The following is a 17,020-nucleotide window of genomic DNA, read 5'->3' as shown; positions in this document are numbered from 1 at the left end:
TGGCCTGGGTAAAGAGCTTTCGGGGCCTTGCTTTCTTAGCATGCCGGGCAAGAACCTGCAGGGACTCAGAGCCCACGGCAGATTGTTTCTCCCGACAGTTATATAATTAGCTGCTCATTGTTTATCTCTCCAAGTAGACCCTAAGATACATGAGGGTAAAGATTTTGTCAGTTTATATGTCCAGCACTTTATGGTACATTAGTAGTTGCTCAATAAATATTTGTTGAATGAATGGATTTACATCCATTCGTTTATTCTCAGCAGTGATTCATTTGTTCATTTCCTAGGGCAGACCCAATGCCCCACCCTGGGAACACAGATGAATCAGACATTACTGACCAACTCAGTGTGATGGGGGAGTCGGACTGTGATCACACAGTGTGCTCATTGCTGTGACATCTGGGAGAACAGAGGCATACTTCCTGTCTAACCTAAATCCTTCTCACTGCAGACCAAACTAGTTATACCTTGCTTAGAAAGAGCAGAAAGTACATGGCTTCACGGAGCCCCTGCCCCAGCACAGAGGGAGCTTTGATTCCCCATGGCACGGGGCATGGAGGGGACTCCCTGACAGGTAATAGTAAGTACTAGGAAAATAAGGTAAGGTGGACTGGGGGATAGAACGTGATGGGTAGGAAGAGCTACTTTAGGTCAGCGGAAGCCTCACTGAGGAGGTGATGTTTGGGCATATGTCTGAATGCGGTGAGAGAGGAGCCAATTAAATATAGTGAAGAAGACGGGACTTCCCTAGTGGCACTGTGGTTAAGAATCCGCCTGCCAATGCAGGGGACACGGGTTCGATCCCTGGTCCGGGAAGATCCCACATGCCACAAAGCAACTAAGCCTGTGCGCCACAACTACTGAGCCCACACACCTAGAGCCTGTGCTCTGCAACAAGAGAAGCCACCGAAACGAGAAGCCACTGAAATGAGATGCCCAGGCATTGCAACGAAGAGTAGCCGCTGCTCACCACAACTAGAGAAAGCCCGCACACAGCAACGAAGACCCAACACAGCCAATAAATAAATAAATAATAAATAAATCTTTAAAAATAAACAAATAAATATAGAGAAGAGCAAAGGAGCAGCAAGTGCTAAGATCTCAAGTGGGGAGCATTCCTGACACTTTTGAGGGGCAGCAAGGAGGCCAGGGCTGAAGCGGGGAGGGCAGGGGTGAGGAGTGAAGGAGCTGAAGCTAGAGAGGTGATCGAGGGCCAGGTGACTGAGGCCCTTAGAGAGTCATGGAAAGACTGGACCCTGCTCAGCACGTTCCAGGAGGGGCTGAGCTGAGACCCATTCAGTCAACCTGTGCTGCGTGCCTGCCTTGGGCCCGGCCTCGTGCTGGACACAGTGACCCAGGCTCAGAGGTGTAATCCCTGCTTGATGGCGTTTTCAGCGGTGGATGGGCAGATAACAACAGCCAAAGGCAGCACAATAGGTGATAGCCACCCTGGAAGCAGCTGGAGCCCAGAGGAAGTTGCAGTAAGGCTCTTTGGGGAGCTCCTGCTACACTTTGCTGGGAGGTGGCTGTTAACTGAGGCATCAGGTGAGGTGGTGCTTGTTGCATAGGTAGTGTGATAGAAAATGGTTATGTGTAAGATCCAGGCTGTGACGAAGGGTAGAGACTGGCAGGAAGCCCAGACCCAGGCCTGGAGCTTCTTGTATCATCAACACCCAGAACTGGCAGGGCCATCGGAGACCCTCTGGGCCTGTGTTTTTCAAACTGACTTCTGCGGAACCCTGGGGAGATGCCTCAGGGGCACCATGAGGGGTAGGGGAAGCTGATGGGGCCCAGAAACCCCAACCCACCATTTAACAGAAGCAGTCTGGCTTTATCTCTATCACATATTGTGCTTCCCATAAACTTCTGTGTGAATAAAGAATCACGTGGCTGAAACAATATCTAAGGGCCATTGATCACTTTTAAAAACAGATTTATTATGGTGTAATTGACACTTAATAGGCTACACTATTTAAAGTGTACCATTTGGTAAGTTTTGATATAAATTGACACCCAGGAAGCCACCAGCACAATTTATAATGAACATACCCATTACCTCCAAAAGTTTCTCTGTGCCCCTTTATCATCCTCCCCCACCTCCTCCCTGTCCTCCCACTCCAAACTGTTGAACGGCACTTTGCCAGCTTTGTTCATCATAGTTCAGTACTGGAAACGCCCCAAATGCCCTTCAGCGGTGAACAGATAAGCACACTGTGGTCATTGGTACAGGCAGCATCATCAATGCAGAGATAAGCACTGCGCTGAACAACAGAAGTCAGACACAAAAGAGCACAAACCATGCGATTCCATTGATGTGAAATACTAATACAGGAAAAACTAATCTATGGTGACAGAAATCAGATCAGTGGGTACATTTGGGAAGGCAGGAGTGAACAGTCTGGGATGATGAAAATACCCTAGACGTGATCTGGGTGGTGGTTGCAAAGGTGTAAACACAGGGAAACAGTCATCCCTTAAGGCTTGTATTTTACTGTATGTACCTTATATCTTTTAAAAATATATATTTATTTATTTGGCTGTGCCAGGTCTTAGTTGTGGCACACAAGATCTTGAGTTACAGCATGCAAACTCTTAGTTGTGGCATGCGGGATCTAGCTCCCTGATCAGAGATCAAACCCAGGCCCCCTGCATTGGGAGCTCAGAGTCTTAGCCACTGGACCACCAGGGAAGTGCCTGCACCTTATATAAATCTTAATGAAAATCTCTTTGGAAACTCAGACTCATGCCCCTTGGCCCACATGTGCTGGAGAGGACACTTGCAGGGCCCTCAGATTGTCCCAGAACTGGCAGGAGGTCTATGGAGTGGGGTAGGGGACCCAGAGTCCCAAAGCCATTTTACCCATAGCCTTTCCCACCTGCCATCCTCAGTTTCTGGGAATGGACTCCCCAGGGAGATGGTTCCTCGAAGCCTCTTCTCCACCCTGTGGGCCTCTGGGGCTGCTCTCTCCTCCTGAGACAATAACCACTGCTGTTTATGGAATGCTCACTGGGCACCTGAAACTTTGCAGACACACTGTCTCTAGCACAGGAGGGAAGACCCAGGCTTGGGAGGTGGACCCCCTACCCCCACCCCCCAGCCCCAGCACCCTGACTTTGTCACTGAGAAGCTGAGTGACCCTGAAGACAGAGAGGACAAGCAGCTTCATGTCTCTGAGCCGAAGCCGCCTCATCCCCAAATTGGGTTTCAACATCCACCCAGCTGGAGGACTGAATGAATGATGTGGGGGGGCCAGGCCTGGCATGTGGGGGGAGGGCTCAGTGCCTGGAAGCCATGACTATCTCAGGCCGTATCCCAGCCGGGGGGGCTCTGGGGCTGGTAAGGCAGAACCAGGAGGGGCAGCCCCTAGGAGGGAGCCTGCAGCCCAGGCTAAGGCTCCAACCCTGGCATTGAGACTCTTGTCATGTGACCTTGGATGACCAATAAATGAGTTAATATAAATACGTGAAGCACTGAAAGCAGTGTCTGGCATCTGGTAAATGTTACATTGGACCAATATGTCCAGACTCTCAGTCTTGGTTCTTCCCTCTATAACATATGATCCTCATTGGCTCTACTGGTCATTGCTTCTGTGTCCCACCCACATGCTAGGGACCGCAGTCTCTCCCTTCCCTCAGATGACAAGCCTCCAAATCCTCCTAGTTATGTTGGTCGGGGCCACTTCCTCTCCAGGCCCAGCAGCCACGGGGCCCACAGCCTGCTCGGTGGCTCCCATCCATCCCGAATTTATCCAACCCTGCCCTGCCTGTCATCTCTGTACCACGTGCACAGTGCGAGGGATCCTGAAGAGAAGACTGGTTGCCAGGGCAACAGAGGATAAAGCCCTTGCTCTGCCAGGCTGCTGATTGGCTTAGGCAGGTCCCACCTCCCGCTATCCTGAGGGTGGGGGGCAGAGAGAAGGGTCTTGATGGGAAGGGAGAGGTACAGGCTGCTGGAGCCAGTCTAGGACCACCCCCTCCTGGCCCAGTCAGAGCCCCTGGGCCTGGGAAACTCTGTCTCCCGTGGGGAGCGTTGGCCTCGCCCTTTCTCTGTTTCCAGCACCCAGGGCGGCTGCAGATGGCAGCATCTCTGGGGACAGGAGCTGCGACTGAGTCCATGGGCCGATGCTGAGCTGCTCAGGCGGAGGCGGTGCGCTCAGCCCGGAGCCCCCGGAACAGGCATCTGCAGGGCTTGAGGTGGGTCTGTGGGCACAGGGGTTGGGGTGGAGGATCGTGTGGTGCCAATGGCTTGGGAGGCAGGGAGAGGGGCTCTGCAACCCTCACACTGTCCTGGATGGGACTTTAGCTGGAATGGGGGCTAGAAAATTCCTTATAGGTCATCTGGTAACCCCCATCCCCACCTCATCACTGTGCAGGGAATGCTTGAAGTTCAGAGAGGGTGAGGAGGGGCTCAAGGTCACACAGGAGGCCAGTGAATGTTTTGCTTCAGCTAAGCCAGTCCTCTGAGAAGCCAGAAGAAGGTCTGGGGTCCTCAGTTGCCCCAGGATGCCCGGGATTTTGTTCACAGGGTTGGAGAGGTTGGGAGACCCTGAACACTGCTCCGGAGACCCACAGCATTGCAGCTGAAATGGCCTCTGCTCTGCCCAAGTCCCCCATTCTTATGTTTAAACTCAAAGGAGGCTGGGGTCCTGGGTGGGGCCAGGGGAAGCGGCACGAATCACTTGGCCTCAGCAGGCTAGTTTGGAGCAGCCTTTCTGCTTGTAGGTCCCCTTCTCCACCTCCCCCTAAACCCAGGCCATACCAAGCAATTCTGAACCCTCTCTTTGGCTCTCCAGAAAGGCAGAGGGTTAGAAGGACACCACTCGAACCCCCACTTTGGGCCGTTAGCACACTTCATTTTATTTCTCCATGAATAGAACAGGGCACCTTGAGACATTATGCTTCAGAACAGCCAATGGGGATCCTGTAAAGCAGAGGAGGGGTTCCAGGTGGATGCAGGACCGGGAAGCAGCATCTCTCCCTCCTCTGGGGTCATAGTGCACCTTGTAGACCCACCTGGAGGTAAAGGGACGAGAGGAACTGGAGTTTGGAGACAGAGGTCTGAGAAGCTGGGGCTTCTCTTCAGCCTGCCCTGGAGGTCATTCCATCCATCCCCTTTCTTCCCTCCCTGGAAGACAAAGTGGGCCTCTGCTCATTTCATTCTGTTCAGGTAACTTTCCCCATCAAACCTTAGAACATCGCTGGGAGACTGGAGTCCAGCTCTGTCACTTCTCACTTGGGTAACTCAGGGCAAGTTAGTGAACCTCTCTGGGCCTCAGTTTCATCTGTAGTATGTGGACAGTAACACCTACCCCACAGGCCTGTTGTAAGGTCTGTGACTGCATTTTGACTGTTGTCTCCCTGCCTGGCAGGCGGAGGTGAGGCTTTTTACTCTACCACTTTCTCACACCTCAGGAACTATCTGAGGGTGGGTTTAACAGGCCCCAATTTATCCCATTTCTGGAGGAGATAATCTGTGGTGTGGCTTTTGAAGTATGTATAGGAGTTTGCCACATGACCATGAATGCAAAGGACTTTCCAGAGAAAATGAAAGCATATGCAAAAATGTAGACTGTATAACATGCAGATGCACATAGGTGATTGACAAGTGGTTCCCTATGATGAGTGGGAGATGAGGCTGGGAAGGTTGGCAGAGAGCAGATGTGGGCATCTTTGGGCCATTCTGAAGAGTCTGGGTGTATGTAACACTTGTGAAGCACCTTAAACCTGCTAGCTTCCACTTACCTGCTTCCCCCACCTCTGGTGCACAGGGAACAGCAATAGCTAACATTCACTGAGGGCCAGGTCTGCACCAGGCAGCATGATGCTAAATACTCTTTAGTCATTGTCTTGTTCAACATTCACAGACACCTTGAGAAGTGGGTCCTAATCCTATGCCCATTTTACCGATAAGGACACTGAGGCTCAGAGAATAAGGACAAACTACTGGTTCTGACCATTTTACGTAAATTAACTCTTTTAACAGTCACAACAGCCCTATGACCTAGGTACTGTTTTCACTCCCATTTCACGGATGTGGAAACCAAGGCCCACGTCTTTGGGAGCTGGTACCTGTGTCCACACTCTTTTCATTATGAGGTGGGGCATGGGCCTGAATTCGGGAGCCTGTGCAGAGCCTGTTGATATCAACCAGGTCCCCCGGGGATGGGTGGCTGTTCACCACGCTTTCACCAAGCCACACCTGGCCAGGATGTGCGCGTGGCTGGGGATCCACTCATCTGTGAGGCCCTGGCAAGTGGCAGCCTCTGCAAATGCACAGTCAGAGGCGGGAGGGGCGGCTCACGGGAGGCATGGCCCAAGCTGTCCTTTCCTGAGTGCTCTGAGGGCTCAGTCACCTCACTGAATCCCCTCATGGCTCCGTTCGTGTCCCCTTCTGCAGGGGACCATGCCGAGGCCCAGAGAGTTTAGGCATCTTGCCTGAGAGCACACATACTATTGAGGGACTGAGCCTGGGCCAGCCCTCTGCTCTAAGCTTCCTTGTAGACGGGTGAGTAGGAGCCGGGTGCGCCCCGTGGTGGGGGCAGCTGTGTGCTTGGTCAGGGGGGCCGAGGCCGCTGGGTCACTGCCCTGCTCTCTCCGGGGTCTCCAGTCTTCCCATCCCTAAGGTGATGCTCTGACCTGGCTCTGTGAAGCTTGCGGGTCCCCCTCTAGGAGGGTGGGTGGGACAAGCAGCCTCTCTGCTGGCTCTCACCGACCGTGTCTCAGCAGCCAAGGCCGCCGCGATGCCGCACTTCCTGGATTGGTTCGTGCCTGTTTACCTGTTCATCTCTGTCCTCATCCTGGTGGGCTTCGGCGCCTGCATCTACTACTTCGAGCCCGGCTTGCAGGAGGCGCACAAGTGGCGCATGCAGCGCCCCCTGGTGGACCGTGACCTCCGCAAGACACTGATGGTCCGCGACAACCTGGCCTTCGGGGGCCCCGAGGTCTAAGTTGATCGGCTCCGGTGGCGGTGGGGGGCGGGCACCGGGTGCCCTCTCCCACGCTGCCCAGCCTAGAGACCCTCGGGCAGAGGAGGACGACCCTTCGTCCTCCAGGCTACCCCTCTGCAGCCTGGCTCCTCCCAGGAGGAGGGGTCTGGGAGGATCCTGGCTGTGGAGAGATGGGGCACCCGGCGCCTTGAGATGTCGCCGCTGGTGGCCCAGGGCTTGCTTTCCAGGTCAAGCCAGCTCTCCCCACACCTGCCCTCCCCAACTAAGGGGACACCCACCGCCCCCCAGTGCCTTTGCGCTGCCGGGCACTCCTGCCTCTCCACTCAAGCTCAGGCATAGCTGCCCTGCCTGTCCTGAGCCTCCTGATCTCCCACTTCCCTACTGGATCCTCGGTGACCCTCAGCTCCCCACTCCAGCCAGTGCTATCGACCCTGCAGCTTGGTGGGCCAGGCTTCAAAGCTGACCCAAGGAAAGGGCCCCCTTTGGAGGGATGTCAGCTTAGTCCAGCCCAGTTCTACCACTCTGGACCCAGACTTTGCACTGATGTGTGTGTGATGGGGTGTGCAAGGGGCAAGAAGGAGGTGTGTGTGTGTGTGTGTTAGAGAAAGTTTGGGGGGACTGGGCAGGCATGGGGAGGGGAGGAGAAGCATGTTTGTATGAGAGGGAGGGGCGTGCCCCAGGCAGAGTGAGAGGAAGTGGGGATGGGGTGAGTTTTGTGGGCAGTGTGGGGGCCACCAGCAGCAGTTCCCGGCCCTCTTCCTCGGCTGGACTTCCTCATCCCTCCCCTTTCCCAAGGCTGAGGCTGCTGGCAGGAGCCCCTGCCCTCCCCTCCTGGTCCGGCACTGCACCAGGGGCCCTGTGCCCACCCTGGACCCCTCCTCCTCTGTGGAGCACCACCACCTCCTTTTGGACATAGATTGGCAACCTGCCTCACTCCCCTTCTCTGGGGCTTCCATCTTAATAAACTGCAATAATAAAGACTCCATGACTATCTTTGCAGGACTGTCTCCTTTCCTAAATGTAGGATCATGTCTGTCATTCACTGGGTCCTCTTAAAAAACGTGAGTTCAATATCCCCCATTTGGGTGATAGAAATACTGCATCTCCAGGAGGAAAGAGCAGTTTCTCAGCAGTGGCACTACTGACTTTTTGGACCAGATCATTCTTTGTTGTGGGGGGCTGTCCTGTGCGTGGTAGGGTGGTGAGCATCTCTGGGTCCTGTCCATTAGAAACCAGTAGCACTTGTGCCCTCCCCCCTAACTAACTGGAATCTCCAGGGTAGAGAACCAGTTAGGATATAAATTCAGGCACAGAGATGCAATACAGCAGGGCCTTAAACCAAATAGAATGTTCTTTCTATCTCACGGTACAAGAGAAAGGGAGGCTGTCCAGAGTTGGTCTAGTGGCCGGTTCCATGCAGTGTTCAGCGATCTGAGTTGCTCCTCTCTTGCTGCAGGGATGTTGTCCTGGTTGGTGCCATCTGAGGGGGCTATTCTGAACCCTGAGGAGCAGGGTGGAGGGAGAGAGGAAGGGGCCACCTGCCCCCTTGAGGGACACTCCTGCTGGCTGGACCCCTTATGCCTCACCAGGTAGTACTTAGCCACATGGCTACTCCTAGCTGCAAGGGAGGCTGGGAAGAGCTGGGTGGCTGCGTGTGTCCATTTAAAAAGTCCCCCTCCTTGAAAGGGGGAGAACACATGGAGGCAGCTGCCACTCCATTTTCACAGGGGCTTGCCAAGGCCACAGGGCAACGGGCTGAGATCTGGACTGGATCTCCTGACCCCAGACCGAGGCTCGCTCCTGCACACACCCCATCTCAGGAGTCAGCGAGGGCAAAAGCTGCCTTCTCTCACCTTGAGAGGTGGGGCTGCCCTTCCTCCCTGGGGCAATTGCAGGGGGCTGTCTTGCAGAGCTGGGTTAGAGTGAAGTAGGAGGGACACCTCATTCAGTTCTCGGCACCTCTCCTGCCTCACCCTAGGCCCAGCCCTGTTGTTTCTGAGCCTCACAGCCCTGACCTCTGACCCGCAGAGCATTTTGCAGCTCACAGAGATTCTCCCACACCCCCTCCCACACCAGGCAACTTCCCTGCGCTCCCCCCCAGGACTCTTACAGGCACAAGAGACCAAACTGAAAAGAGCTGCAATAAAAAGGTTTGGTTCTGGACTAAGGCTCAGCTGGACTCTGGGGCTCAAGGATGTCATCGCGTCACCCCATCTCTCCATCCTTCTCTCTCTCTCAGCCCTGTGGGCTTCATTCAGGTGGATTTTCTCCACATGGTGGCAAGGTGCCCTGGCAGTCCCAGGCTCACAGGTCCCTTGTGCCTTGATTTCAGGAGAGAGCACACATCTTGTTCTAGCAAAACCTCAGGGGTCGATTCCCATCAGCCCCCAGGGCTCGTGAGCTCAGGGGATGGGGTGCCCTGATTGCCAGGCAGCTCTGGCACCCACCACGGGAGCCAGGGATGGAGTTGGTTCTACTGATCACGTGGTCTGAGGGGGCGGGGGGGGATAGGTTGCAGCTGTTACCTAATGGGATGGTGGGTGAAAACCAAGAGGGATTGAGAACACTGCTTTACGGAGGAAGAAACAAGCATGGAGAGAAATGACCTAACCCTGCGTGACCCAGGGGGTTACTAGCACCTTGGTTTGGGACTGGGAGTCTGGGGTGGGGAGGGTGGACAGGAACCCTCAGAGTTGGGTGAGCATGTGAGTCGGGGCACTGAGTATGGGCTTGCAGGGCAGGCAGGGAGTGGCGGAGGTAGCTGAGCAGGTGGGTGGGTTCTGTGAGGACCCACTGGAGGGTAGGCCCCTTCCAGTGCCTTACAGATCACCCCACACAAGAATGGAGGGGAACCAGCACCACCCACTGAGTAGCCAGTCCCACACTGCCTCATTTTCTCTGGCAGTGGCAGCCCCAGTGTGTGCTGGGCTCCCTTCCCTGAGGGGATGAACTTCTTACATTATGAGGCTCTGGGTTTCACGAGTTCCTGCAGTGCTAATCCAAGTGAGTAGAGCCGGGGAGGGAGCCAGGAGGCCAGGACTAGGAGCTTGGTATGGCTCCTGTTTATCAGGAAACTGGAAAGAGCCCAAGTAGAAGCCATGTGCATAAGTTAGGACTGATGGCTACAAGCATCAGAAACCCTGACAAACCAGCTGGGGTGAGAAGAGGAAGTTATCACAAAGACAGCGGGGCGCCCTGTCCTGTAGGACAGGAAAGTCGCAGGGACTCAGGACAACTAGCACCAAGCACTCAGACCCCCTTAGGATTCTTTTTCAAACCTTTTTTTGTTTGTTTCTGGCCATGCCATGTGGCTTGTGAAATCCTACTTCCCTGACCAGGAATCGAACCCGTGCCTTCGGCAACGGAAGCGTGGAGTCTTAACCAGTGGACCACCTCTCAAATCATTTTTTATTCCTGTTTCTGTATACCCACTTCACTAGCCACCCCGACTTCCCCCATCATGGAAAATGCAGCAGGCAACTGCTGACAAGATTTATGTCTTACAGCTCTAGCCACTGGGAGAGAGTTAGCTCTCTCTCCGGCTGCAAGCACAAGTATCTCAGGGGAGGGGTTTGTGGCTCATCCTAGGTCAGGTGCCCATTTTAAACTCATCGCCCAAGACTGGGGCAGGGTCCTGTGTGTGGGCCAGCTTGGGGCAGCGCCTATGTGGACCAGTCAACATGATGTGGGCTCAGGTCATCTCAGAACCTGACTTTGACTCCTACTGTCAGGTCTCTTGGGATGTTATGGAAGGAAGGCAGGGTTCAGAAGAAATGATGAAAACTGCTCCCCCAGCCCTCCACCCCTAGCCTGCACACATCAGACAGTCTCTATTGAAGATGTATTAGGCTTAGCTGGCTGAGCCAAGGTCCAACACCAGAGTGTTTTGAAAAAAATGCCTTTTTTTTTTCGGACTGCACCTTGAAGCTTGCAGGATCTTAGTTCCCTGACCAGGGATCAAACCCAGGCCCTGGCAGTGAAAGTGCCAAGCCCAAACCACTGGACTGCCAGGGAATTCCTGCAAAACTACAAATTAATTGGCAACATTTATAAGTCAGAGATTTCACACGAAAATCTTTTTTCTGACTCCTTTTTAAAAATAAAAATTGCTCCCAGTACAGTCTTCTGGTATGCCCTGGCATATTTGGTCTAAAGTGTGAAGATGTTCAAGGCTACAAGTTTCACAGCCTTCACAGCAGCGAGGATGTTGATCGTGACCCTACCTGAGGCCTGGGCAGTGACCAGTCTTCATCACAGGAGAGCTGGCTGTGTCCAAGAGCTGCAGCAGGGCCTCCCACCCCAGGCTGCCAAGGAGGAGACTGAGGGTCAGAGAGGGTAAGGGATTCCCCAAGCCTTTTGCCCTTAAACCTGGATCCTTTACCAGTGCTCTCCCTAGGACTTATTACATAAATGTTTATTTATATATGCTCTTCCCATAAAGGACCCAAGAAGGTTTCAGCTGAAGGAGCCATATACACAGGGGTGGAACGGAAATATTCTGACTCTGACTCCTACTGTAATACTACTACTTGTCTCTGAGCTTCCTGGCAGCCAGAGGGAAAGAGGAAACACACAGGTCATTTTATTCCTGTTAGGTGATAGAAGGGAGAGATTGACTCAATGAAAGACAACTTTTCTATTTCTAAATTCTAAAAAAGGAATGTCTCAAATGGGATGTTAAGAGCAACACAGTAGACTGTGCCCTCAGCATCATTTTTTACAAAGGGGAGGGCTGACCGAGATGGCAGAGCCCATAGAAACAGGCCAGTGCCCATGGAGGCAGATTTTTCCATCTGCCAGGGCCTGCCAGAGAACTGTACTGGGTGCAACTTGAGGTCAGGGCCTGGCAATAGTAAATCCTATAAAACTGTTTATTTAAATTGCATTTTTTGGTGACTTCCTTGGTGGTCCAGGGGCTAAGACTCCACACTCCTGATGCAGGGGGCCTGGGTTCAATCCCTGGTCAGGGAACTAGATCCCACATGCTGCAACTAAGAGTTTGCATGCTGCAACTAAAGATCCTGTATGCCACAACTGAAAAAAAAAAGGATCCTGCATGCTGCAACTAAAAAAAAAAAGATCTTCCTGCAAGGAAAATACCACCTGTGTCAACGAAGATCCCATGTGCCGCGACTAAGACCTGGAACAGCCAAATAAATAAGTACATAAACAAGTATTTAAAAAATAATAATAAATTGCATTTTGGGGGGCAAGTTTCCTGCTCTCAGACACACAACTGAATTCACCAAGGATTTCTGTGTGCCAGACACGGAGAATCACAGATAATTAAAGCCCAGCTAAGTGACCCCTGCCAGTGCCTGGCATTGTGCTCTGCTCATGTCAGGTTCTTGTAGAGAGCTGGTTGTTTTTATATCAGTTCTGCCCTGCCTGCCTCACTGGGTTGTGGTAAATGTCAAAGGAGATGGTTGGCAAGAAAGCACTGTATAAATGCTATGCATAATACAGCTATTCTCCTGAACCCTACAGAGGCATGTCACGTACCTGCTCTGCCCCAGCACTAGGTCTGGCACAAGGAATGCAAAGACAAAGAAGATATAGTCCCTGAATCAAAGGAACTCACAAAGGGAAGGGGCAGATGGATATGTAAATAAATCATAACACTGTAATTGTAGCAAGAGAAGTATATGTGAGAAACTGAAAATAAAACTGAATCCCAGGGAAGGGGTTTATCAAGGAGGATATGACTACTGATCTGGGTTTTGAAGGCTGAATAAGAGTTTTCCCGATAAAGAGAAGAGGAGCCAGCAAGTGCAAAGCCATGGAGGCTAGGGAGGACTCAGTCCATTCTGAGAACTGTGAGTGGTGTTGTGTGGTTGCAGCACAGAATACCAGCGAGTAAGTGGTGGGAGTGGAGCATGAACAACCAGAAAGTTGTGTTTCAAGTAAGGCCTAGGTCCAGGGAGAGAACCTGATGACCTCCTAATTGCCACCTCCTCCAGGAAGACTTCCCTGACACCACCAGCAGCTTTCCCCATTACAGCCCTAGTCTGGTGCTGTGATTTTGTTCACGTGTCTGTGGAGAGCAGTGATGGCATCTTCTTATCTCAGCCTGCAGCCTCCCTGGCACTGAGCAGGGCCTCTCTGAAAGCATGCTTGTTGGATGAATGGGGCCTCTCTCTTTGCCTTGCCAGGGGCTACCCATCTCCTTAGAGAGGCTTGGAGGCTTCCTGGGGGTCAGGCTGTTGTGCAGGTTTTTAAAATGCTTTGGGAGGTTTTGAGGAGTCCTGGGATCTTTCCTTTCCCACCAGCTGGTTGCTGTCAGGATATGGTGGGCGTGTCTGGGCTGGGCCCAGGACCGGAGGACAGGAGGCGGGAATGTGCAGGGTCCCTGCATAGGAATGGCTGCAATGTTCGGACTCTGGCCCCGGAGGGCGGCACAGGCTTCTCATTGTTCTACCCCCTCGGCTCTCCACTCTGGCTAAGCGGGCAGGGCTTGGGAAGGCTTGAGAGACCAGCTTTGGGAGGAGGACAGCAGCTACAGGGCTCCTCAAAAGGCCATCGCACTGTCAGTCAACATCCTTACAGAGAACCCTGGGAGGGCAAAGCCCCACCTCCTCCACCCCACCAGGTGTGTGTGTGGGGGTGGGGGCAGGCACTCAGAATTTGGAGCCTGGAGACGTGGGTGTCCAGCTACTGGTTCATCATGTGAAATTTGGCAAGTCCATTTCCCTCTGTATCTGCAGCTGTAAACAGCTGGAATCGATGTGGAAGTACACAGAAAATGTACGAGGGTAAATAAAAGAGGAAATCAGAGCTACTAGGCAGTAACTTCAATGGCTGAAGTGGACTGAGTTCATGGCATGGTGCATCCTCACAGCCGTGCGAATGCACCAGCAGTGGTGCTCACCAAATATCTCTGGCTCTTGAGCTCTTGCACATGGTAGGGGTAACCTCCCTGCTTCCCTGTGATGGCTGGGGTCATGTGACTCGTTCTTGCCAATGAGTTGTGATCAGAAAAGTCCAGGCCAAAGCACTTAATAGCTACTGCATGACTCAAGACTCTCTCCTGCCTTCTGCCACAGTGACCCACACAGTTCCAGAAGGTGGCTGCTCTATCAGCCGGGGTCCCAGAGTGAAGGTGACATGGAGCAGAGCCTCAGTGGACCCAGACCAGGGCTGGCGTGAGGCATGAAATCAGAAATAAATCTTTGTTATTATAAGTCACTGGGATTTTGGAATTGTTTGTTATTGCAACATGATTTAACCCATCATGACTGATGTAATTCTGACTTCAAAGGTGAAGAAATTGGAGCTCACAGAGTTTAAGTGACTTGTTCAAAATTGCACAGCTGTAACAAACCCAGGTTTGAGACTCTAGAGCTTGTATCATTTGTCTGGGAGGCCACCACTATGATTTTTTGCTTGGGTGGTGGTCTGTCCTCAGAGGCCACTTTCAGGACTGTCAATCTTTCCTTCGGTGGCAAAAAAACTAGTGTACAGACCCAAGGAGGTCATTGCCACTTTGGGCCACTAGAGGGCAGCTGAACCCAAGCCTGTAATTACTGGGCAGGCGTGTCCTCCAGGCCCCCCAACACTGGAGGAGAGAGCTGGGCAGGTGGGCAGCAGGAATACTGAGATGAACAAGACTTATTTCTTGCTCTCAAGGCCCTAGTAGCCTGGCAGGCAGCAAGATGGAGGAATTCTTGATCTTCAAGAGGCCACATGAGGGCATCTGGTCCGTATTAAAAAAGCCAACTTGAGGCCCAGATGGGCAAGAGATCTGGTAGAAGTTGCACAATGAGTCACTGCCAAAGACAGGAGAGAAGCCAGGACCCCTGACTTCAGCTCGGGGTTTCTGCATCTCAAAGATAATGCAATGCAGTGCGGGTGGGTAGTAAAGTCTCCCCCCCATCCAATCTGTCCAGGGAGAGCTGTGCCATCCCCTCCCCCAGCCATGTCTGCTCTTCCTAGAGTCAGGCTTGTCCTCAGGCCTCAAAGCAAGGAGAGAAGGGGAAGAACTTCAGACAGATCCCCTCCCCCACCCACCGGGACTTCCAGCAGGTTGCCCTGGTAACCAGAGCACAGACAAGTTTGAGAACAGAAAGCCTGAAGGGGAGAGAATGAATAAGAAGAGGGGAAGTTCCTAGGTCCACACATTCACCGTTCATTCAATCATTTTTTCCTTTCATCCATTCATTCTACAGAAACTTATGAGGCTCATGCTCGCCAGGCCCTGGGACCCAGAGGCCCTTCAGAACTGTGCTGTCCAATATGACAGCCACAAATTAAAATTAAATAAAATTAAAAGTGCCATTTCTTGGTCACTGTAGCCACATTTTTAAGTGCTCAGTAGCCACCTGTGGCTAGTGGCTAGCACATTGGACAGCACAGATATAGAACATTTCCATTATCGCAGAAAGTTCTATCGGCCAGCTCCAGAAGCTCACTTGCTAAAGTGCATGACACGCAGGAAAATAGACCAGACCACACAGCACTGTGTGGGCTGCGATGTCCTCATCAGCAAAATGCAGGTGACAAGGTGAAGATTAAAGGCGATGCCAGGTTCTTGGCTTAGCCTAGTTCCCAGCTCAGGGTGAGTGCTCAGAGGATGTCCACCATCACTGTATTATAGTTACTGTAAGGATCTGTTTACATTCCCATCTTCCTAAGGGATTGCAGGCTCCTTCCCAGCCCTGATGTAGTGCCTGGCATGTAGTAAGTGTTCAGTAAATGGTAGCTATTATTATCTCCACCACTATCATTACCATTCCTAGGAGAGAGGCAGAAGAGGGCACCCAGCCCAAGGGCCAGGGTCTGCTGACAGCCCGCAGTGTCAGAGCCAGGGTCTGGGAGCCCTGGTGGGTCTCCTCGGGCCCAGGGGAGGGTCATCTTCGCAGGCTCAGGGCTTTAGTCCTGGGTCCAGCTGGAGGGAGCACGGGCTCAGGGGATAGTTGTTGAAGCAGACAGCCCCTGCTTTCGTCTCCGGGAACTCCAGCTTGCTCCAGGAAAGACCTCAGATGGGTGGGCAAGATGGTCTGAGGGTCACAGAACTAAACAGGGTGTGAGGCAGTGCAGGGGGAGAGCGGAAACGAGGCTGGCTCTGGGACCACCAGAGCGTGGCCATATTTGGAGTCTCTATTCTTACCACAGATATCTCTCCAGGGTCAGAGTCTGTGGGAGACAGAGCAAATTTGAGGAGGCCGGGTAGCAGGGCACTGCCCCCCACATGCCCTTGAGTCCAGGGCAGCTCAGCCTGGCCGTTACGAGCCTCCCATGGCCCTTTGGGATTCCAGAGGCTCAGAGCTGCCATTCACCGACGCCCACTGCTGGGAAGCCAGCCCCTCCCTGCCCCGGAGCCCAGCCCCGGCTGTGGATGTAGCTGGTGGGTCAGGTCAGGAGAGAGCTGGGCCCTAGGCCTGGGGACTACAGCCTGGAGACTGAGGGGACCGGAGGCATGAGGCCCCTGAGCTGGTCACCACGGCCAGAATCTGGGCACGGAGGAGGTGCGGGCCGGGCACTAGAGCCAGCTTCCCGGACCAGGGACCACCAGAGCGTTCTTGTTCTCTGATCAAGGTCGGTGAGTATTTGAGGGTGGGGAGAGGATAGTACTAAGTGACCGATGGGGGGTGGAGGCTCAGGGAGGGGAAGGGATCTGGGGATGTTAGAACAAATAGATCTCAGAAATCTTGAACACTGGCCAGCTCTGTGCATGTGTGTGCGTGTGTGTGTGTGTGTGTACACTGAGGGTAGATGTTTGCGGGAAAGGGCAGGGTAAACGTGCGTGTAACCAGGTATGTGTGGTTGTGAGTAAGGGCCCCAAAGCAGGGCTGCAGGGATATGCCAAGTGGGGAGGTGATGAGGCGGGGACAGCCTTGGGGACAGATATGTGACTGGAGGGGGATGAGGGGCTGGGACACCACCGTGAGGGGTGATGAAGACCCCTCCAGTGTCCTCCCTTCCCAGTCCCTGCTCCAGACTTTAGGGCCCCTGGCTTGGCCCCACCCCCAGCATCATGACCCCACCTGCTGTGTTGAAAGCAGCAGAAACAACTTTGTTCCAGAGGGCGGGTTACACGGAGCCCACCGTGTGCACCAGCTGGCCGTCTGGGAGCT

General features: G+C 53.2%; 1 protein-coding gene across 1 annotated transcript; it reads left to right on the top strand.

The window, feature by feature from the left end:
* The first annotated feature begins 6,740 nt into the window (after positions 1 to 6,740).
* On the top strand, positions 6,741 to 6,947 carry SMIM45 (small integral membrane protein 45). The gene has a single exon (XM_057741309.1). The coding sequence runs from the start codon at positions 6,741 to 6,743 to the stop codon at positions 6,945 to 6,947; it is 207 nt and encodes a 68-aa protein (XP_057597292.1).
* The last annotated feature ends 10,073 nt before the right edge of the window (positions 6,948 to 17,020 follow it).

The sequence above is a fragment of the Hippopotamus amphibius genome, chromosome 7 (assembly GCF_030028045.1).
Source record: "Hippopotamus amphibius kiboko isolate mHipAmp2 chromosome 7, mHipAmp2.hap2, whole genome shotgun sequence".
Lineage (NCBI taxonomy): Eukaryota > Metazoa > Chordata > Mammalia > Artiodactyla > Hippopotamidae > Hippopotamus > Hippopotamus amphibius.
The sequence above is the reverse complement of the archived record's forward strand: the minus strand, read 5'-3'. Positions and strand labels throughout refer to the sequence as shown.